Below are 7,500 nucleotides of genomic sequence, written 5' to 3'. Positions count from 1 at the left end.
AAAGCTATTTTGCCATTTTTCTGTGTAGGAAGCAGGCTAATTTACAAGACGGCCAACTAGTGGTCGTTGTGTGTAAACAGCAGCTTTCCATTGTAAAGATTGACCCCCGAGGCGGCTCTTTTAGTAGGTAAAAAAGGCACGGCTGTTCTAGTGTTAAGGGGGGGGACGATCTAGATGCAGTGTGTGAGAGCAGTGTGTGAGTGCGAGGCGCCCCCCCCCCACCTTGCTGCCCTTGCTGTGCCTGTGGAAGGAGGAACTGGGACTGCAGGGGATGGCCCGGCACCAGAACCAACTGCTGCAGCTGCAACAACTGCTGGATGTCCTGAGAGAGACGTGAGGAGAGGATGGAGAGATCAGAGATCGGAGAGAAAGGAGAAGAGAGCTTTTGGGGGGGGGGGTTTGGTGGGAAAGACAATGAGAGAGAATGTGTCAAACCGCCAGGTGGCTGTCACTTCAGCAGCAGTTAGTTTTTCTTTTGCTGTCCACACAGTACGCAAAACCCCCAAAAACGTCAATCACACAGACATGGATTGCCGAGATTGACGCGGCGCGGCAAAGGAGGCGAACAACCCTTTCATATAGAAGATCAATATAAAAGAAAGGGACCACCGCAAGAGGAGGAAGTGCAGAAAGACATGCAAGCAGTGAAACCAAAGAAATACTCGGATTCAAGACTGACTCTTCAATCAATCAAGGCCCTGTCCCCCCCAGGTGGCTTTTGATTGGTCCACACAGTTACCTGGGCAGTGAGCTGGATTGGCTGGGAGAGGGTGAGCTGGGGATGAGGGGGCGGGACGGGGACACTTTGGCCTGTCTGTTGTTCCTGTGTGCTCTGTCCCTGTCCCTGGGACTGGGATTGCGTCTGCCCCGCCTGCTGCTGCTGCTGCTGCTGGGCCTGTTGATTGGCTGCTGCCGCTGCGGCTGCCTGAGCTTGCTGATTGGCCTGGGCGGCTGCGTGCGCTGCGTGAGACTGCTGGACGGCTGCGGCCAGGAGCTGAGCCTGAGCCTGCTGGAGGAGAAGCTGCTGCTGGGCTGGCAAGAGAGCCGTCAACTAGAGAGAGAGAGAGGAGGGGATGGAGGGAGGGAGGGAGAGGGAGGGAGGGAGGAGGAGGAGGAGGAGGAGGAGGGGATGGAGGGAGGAGGGGGGGAGGGAGGAGGAGGAGGAGGAGGAGGAGGAGGGAGGGGATGGAGGGAGGAGGAGGAGGAGGAGGGGGAGGGGATGGAGGAGGAGGAGGGGATGGAGGGAGGAGGGGATGGAGGGGAGGAGGGAGGAGGAGGAGGAGGAGGAGGGGGAGAGGGGGGGGGAAAGAGGGGAGGGAGAAGGAGGAGGAGGAGTGGAGGAGGAGGAGGAGAGAATGGAGGGAGGAGAGAGGAGGGGATGGAGGGAGGAGGAGGAGGAGGAGGAGAGGGGATGGAGGGAGGAGGAGGAGGAGAGAGGAGGGGATGGAGGGAGGAGGGAGAGGGGAGAGACAAAGAGGGGAGGGAGAAGGAGAAGAAGAAGAGAGGGGAGTGGAGGAGGAGGAGGAGGAGGAGGGAGGAGGGAGAGGGGAGAGAAAACGAGGGGAGGGAGGAGAAGAAGAAGAGAGGGGAGTGGAGGAGGAGGAGGAGGAGGAGGAGGAGAGAATGGAGACAGGAGAGAGGAGAGAGGATGAAGAGGGGGAGAGAAGGGAATAAGTGGAAGAATTACAGGATGAATAAAGAGAGGGAGAGAGGAGAGAAAAGTGGAAGAGAGAGGAGAGAAGGGAAAGCAATGGTGGGAAAGGAGGAGGATAAACAGAGGAGGCAGATAGAGAGGGGAAGGATGTTCAGGGGAAAGGAGGGATATAGATGGGAAACAAAGTGGCGTAAAAGAAAAAAAGAAAGAGAGTTAAAAAAGCAGCACAGGACAGCAGCGAATGCAAGCAAGACTAAAGCAACCCTACACCAACTCACCACATACAGACTGGCTGGACCCTTTGCTTTGTCTCTTACCATGACATGTTGTGTGTGTGTGTGTGTGTGTGTTTATGTATGTACTCGCATCTGTGTGTGTGTGTGTGTGTGTGTGTGTGTGTGTATGTGTGTGTGTCTGTGTGTTTATGTATGGGTGTGTATGTGTGTTTATGTATGTACTCGCATCTATGTGTGTGTGAGTGTGTGTGTGTGTGTGTGTGTGTGTGTGCGTGTGTGTGTGTGTGTGTGTGTGTGTGCGTGTGTGCGTGTCTCACCCCTGCCAGTTGAGAGCCAGTCAGCATGAGCTGCGTGTGTTGATGTTGGAGGGCCGTCTGCGAGGGGGACAGGCCGTGATGAGGAGGAGGGGGGGCCGGGGACATCTCACCACACTCTTCCATTTTACTCTGCGAGTTTAGAGAGACAAAACGAGGGATGTGTGTCAATTAGGCAATATCACACTCGAAGTCGTGCTGTTATACTGAATATCAGCACGGCTGTGATTCGGTCGTAGGTACGAGGCCGCAGTTCAGGCAACTGAACTTCAAATGGACTGTTGCCTAGTAACCTGAACACAAACATGTAGCCTAATTAACGGTCATTTAGTAGAACATCTGTGCAGCGGAGTGATACATATAGTTAAAGGTCCCAGTGCTGTTATACTGTATATCGTAACTCGTGGAATGCCTCTTGTCCAATCAAATTACTTGGTCGGAACTAACTGTTGTATAATGAATGTTAAAGGGAGGACAGGAGAGAGGAGGGACACATAAAGGAGTGGTCAACAACAGGAGACATTGGCAAATCCACCTCTGTTCTCCTGATGTGCCACTGGGATGAACCGAAGTCCGAACCTTAATCAACCTGTGGTTGTTGTTGTTGTTGTTGTTGTTGTTGTTGTTGTTGTTGTTGTTGTTGATGGCATTTCTTTAACTGTTTATTATCTGTATCATATCTGTCACATTGCACTATTCTTGTAAATACGTTTCATCTCTATTATTATTGTTCACTAATGTGAAAATCCTTGTTTATTCGTGACGTTAGAATTATAAGGTTCTATCTCAATTTTTGTCAAAATTTAGTTTTTTTTACATAATCTGATCCATTAGGTGTTTATTAATGCCTGTGTGGTGTTATTTTTAAATGTTGACATTTTTGAGTTAGTAATTCTTAAAATACAAAGGTTCCATCTCACAAAACATAATGGAATGTAAAAACTTTGACGCTCAATATCTCTGAACTGCCCTAAACGGAGATAGAACCTTATCATTCTAAACGGAGATAGAACCTTATCATTCTAAACGGAGATAGAACCTTATCATTCTAAACGGAGATAGAACCTTATCATTCTAAACGGAGATAGAACCTTATCATTCTAAACTGGAGATAGAACCTTATCATTCTAAACGGAGATAGAACCTTATCATTCTAAACGGAGATAGAACCTTATCATTCTAAACGGAGATAGAACCTTATCATTCTAAACGGAGATAGAACCTTCTCATTCTAAACGGAGATAGAACCTTATCATTCTAAACTGGAGATAGAACCTTATCATTCTAAACGGAGATAGAACCTTATCATTCTAAACTGGAGATAGAACCTTATCATTCTAAACTCACGTATTGTTGCACCACCAGACCAAAGCTAATTCCTTGTATGTGAAAACCTACTTGGCCTAATAAACCTGTTTGTGATAGTTGGGATCGGGAGTTGCTCTTTTATTTGGAACGTGGCTTCCCTGGTATGGGCATGTCCCAGCAGCCTGGCACGCCAGGAAAGCCTGGTGGTAAATCTACATATCTGTCTGTATTGAAATTAGGCCAAATACAACAAACACTCCAGCCAGAACCCATGGGAACAGGAGCTGTTCAACACACACACACACACACACACACACACACACACACACACACACACACACACACACACACACACACACACACACACACACACACACGCACACGCACACGCACACACACACACACGCACACGCACACACACAGTCTCACCTTGCTGCTGCTGAGGGTTGGAGAAAGGGGGAAGGGACTGATTTTCATTGGCTGAACCTGTGAAAAAAGTTAAACCCAGCAGTTAGGATTAATCATTAATTATTATAGTACTTTAATAATAATAATAATACATTTTATTTATAAAAGCACTTTACATAGGAAATCTCAGAGTGCTACAATTAAACACAGGAAGATAAAACAATAAACATTTTCAATTAAAAGGCTAAAAAAAGGCTCTATTAAAAAGGTGGGTTTTAAGGCCTCGTTTAAAAGCCTCCACAGACTGTGGTGCCCTTAGGTGGTCAGGGAGAGCATTCCACAGCCTGGGAGCAGCCCAGCAGAAGGCCCGATCTCCCATGGTGCGGAGTAGTATAATACTTCCACTTGCTAAACTAAAATGCACAAATCAAAGAATGTTCCAAAGTAAAATAAAGTAGAGTACAGTAGAGTGAAAAGGGAAAGTACAATAAATAAATACAAAACATAAATTTCAGGATTGTCAGACAAATTATATTTAAAGTGATAAGTACATTGTATTACATGTATTATTATCATAATCATAATAATAATAATAATAATATTATTATTAATAATGTCATTATTATCATAGTATTGTCATCCAAAACCACATCAAGAATCCAGCACGCTCTTCTCTTTCAAACGAGCCCTCAAAACCCAATCTTTTTAAACTTGCTTTTAATCTTTAACTATGTTTATTGTTGTTTTTACTGACTGTGCTTTTGTTTTATTTTTTATTTATCTATCTATTCTTGTTCTCTCTGTGGAATGTAGTGTCTGAGTACTGAGAAAAATGCTATACAAAATAGATTTAAATAATAATAATAATAATAATAATTATGTATGTATTTATTTATGTATTTATTATTATTATTATTATTATTATTATCATTACTGATGTATTATGTGTATTATCATGACTGCTTTCTGTCTGTCTGTTACAATGTAACATTTACATTTACATTTTTTACAAATGTAACGAGTGTTATGTTTGCTAGAGATACAGTATATATTACTATTAATATCAGTGATGAATCATAGGAGAGATGAGAGACTGAAGCAGGAAACAGAGGACACACACACCTGATGATTTGATTCGGGATCGTTTCGTTCTGAATCTGTGTGGGGAGATAGGAAACAGTGAGAAATGCATTACACACACACACACACACACACACACACGCAAACACACACACACAGACACACACACACACACACACACACACACACACACACACACACACTAACTGATCATACCTGTGCTCTCCATCGGAGAGTCATCCCCTGGCTTCTCGACCTCTACTGGCTTTGACATCCTGATATCTACAAGAAAGAGAGAGAGAGAGAGAGAGTGAAAATTAGGAGGGTTAAAATACCCCCAGATGTCGGAGTCTGTACGTGAAGAAAGAGAGAAAGGGGGAGAGGGGGAGAGGGAGATGAAGAAGAAGTTGCTGTGTCTTGATTTATGTTGTCGTTTTCACACCTTATAGCCTGAGGCGATACTAAAGCTCAGCTAAAAAACTGAACCACCAACTATCAGTGTTATGTTGCAGACCTACATTCATTCATTCTTTCCTATCAGGTTACATACTATGACTGAGGGGTGAGGTGTAAGGTTCTAAAAATAACCTCCAAGGTTTTGAGTGGGGTGCTGCAGTGCTCCTGGACACCTCCAGAAGAGGCTGTGTTACTCACAATAGTGTCATCACCACAATACCACTTCTTCACTTCCTGTTCTGTACTGTAATGTCAGAGCCACCACAGGGCCTCTCCCCCGCGGCCATGAGAGAGAGAGGGAGTGAGGGACGACAAGTAAAGAAGGGGGGGAGGCAGTGGGTCGGAGAGAGAGGGGGAGGGAGGGAAGGGGTGGTTGGAGAGAGAGGGGGCAGTGTAGGAGAGTAGGGTAGGAGGGAGGGATGGAAGAGAGAGAGTTGTGGGGTAGGAGTAGAGGGGTGGAAGAGAGAGTTGTGTGGTGTCGGAGGACTTGCGCGATATTGCCAAAATTAAACTAAATGCCACCGTCTTTATTCAGGTTAGGGTTAGGGTTAGATGTATCATCCAAAAAATGACAAACAAATGTTGTTGACAGTTGACGTGACTATCCCTTCATCCCTTGTCAAAAGCCGCAGAGTCTACAGACAGTAAAGGCTGTGTGTGGCATCAACTCTCTCACACACACGCCAACTTCCCTTTTGTGAAAACATGCAAATCTACCCCAACGACCAACTAATTATATCAGCCACCTGCATAGTAAAAGCCTCTGTGCCTCCCTCCTCCCCTCGGTCTCTCCTCTCTCTCTCTCTCTCTCTCTCTCTCTCTCTCTCTCTCTCTCTCTCTCTCTCTCACTCTCTCTCTCTCTCTCTCTCTCTCTCTCTATAGGATGGTAGCCTAGCGTTACAGATGAGTGCAGAGAGAAACTGACAATTGTTTGTTTCATAGGCTTGTATCTTCAAAGCTGAACAAAACAGCACCTGTTTTTTACTTTCGAGGCAATAATAATAACCCGATATAAATCTGCAGCATACATGTACAAAGATTACAGTGCAGAAACCGGTTGCGCAATGCACTGAACAGTTTATCTATATTATGAGGCCCAAGTGAAAGTGGAAGAAAGTCTCTTGCATTGGGCCTCTTGGCCATGACGAGTAGGGGGGTGTAATCATTTATCCAACCGACAGGGGGCAGCAGCGAAATGACGAAGATTCCAATGATACAGATTATGGAATTGGTTGGGAATGGCTCCAAGACAATGATCTAAAGTCATCAGTTTTGCATTTCCACTCCAATCGTATGATGATATATTTTTGGGGCAGGTTCACTGATCTTAGATATAATAAGCCTCTACTCAACCATAGAGACTGGGGAACAGCAGTTTCTCTCTATCAGTTATGGTACACAGACATACACCTGCAGTGTCATTGGATTTTCTTGGGGGGGACTGAGGGTCTGATAAGGACGAAGTGGCCAGCCAGAAAAGCCCTGCTTCTTCTGTCCCAAACTAGAGGAACTCTTGGCCAGATACACACATCAGCACTATACGCTGACCACAAGATCCCTCTGAAATAGGTATAGGACCCTAATTCGTTCAAAATGCAGATGTGGAGGGAAAAGAAATGTGATTATTCCAGTATAGCGTAAAAGCCTATGGTGTGTTATTGACAGCTTCTGTATGACGCTACTCAGACTTGAGATTTGCACACTTCACTGAGTATTCGCCCATTGATGTCAATGAATGATTTGTGGGAAATTATCACAAGAGTCAAGTGATTAAGGATCTTAACACAGCATCAGTGTCGTGTGAGTAGAGTATGGGGGTGATATACCACGTTCTCAGCCCACTGCAGATAACTAGTGGAGAGGAATAAGTTTGACAGGGTATATACAGGAATCTTGAGGTTAATTTGAAAGTGACAGTTGGATCTAAGTGACAGTTGGATCTAAGTGACAGTTGGATCTAAGTGACAGTTGACACTAGAACAGCCGTGTCTATGTTACCTACTCAGGGTATATACAGGAATCTTGAGGTTAATTTCAATACCTT

General features: G+C 45.3%; 1 protein-coding gene across 1 annotated transcript in view; it reads right to left on the bottom strand.

The window, feature by feature from the left end:
- LOC308175133 (POU domain, class 2, transcription factor 2-like) overlaps positions 1-5,282 on the bottom strand; it is a gene marked incomplete at both ends in the record, with an annotated part of 11,558 nt that extends 6,276 nt beyond the window's left edge. Inside the window, 6 exon segments of the mRNA XM_080550853.1 lie at positions 223-322; positions 740-1,051; positions 2,208-2,336; positions 3,942-3,998; positions 5,043-5,077; positions 5,217-5,282. Coding sequence (XP_080406979.1) covers positions 223-322; positions 740-1,051; positions 2,208-2,336; positions 3,942-3,998; positions 5,043-5,077; positions 5,217-5,282 — 699 coding nt within the window.
- Positions 5,283-7,500: the final 2,218 nt, after the last annotated feature.

This window comes from Nansenia antarctica, assembly GCF_963989245.1.
Source record: "Nansenia antarctica genome assembly, contig: SCAFFOLD_729, whole genome shotgun sequence".
Taxonomy (NCBI): Eukaryota; Metazoa; Chordata; class Actinopteri; order Argentiniformes; family Microstomatidae; genus Nansenia; species Nansenia antarctica.
The sequence above is the reverse complement of the archived record's forward strand: the minus strand, read 5'-3'. Positions and strand labels throughout refer to the sequence as shown.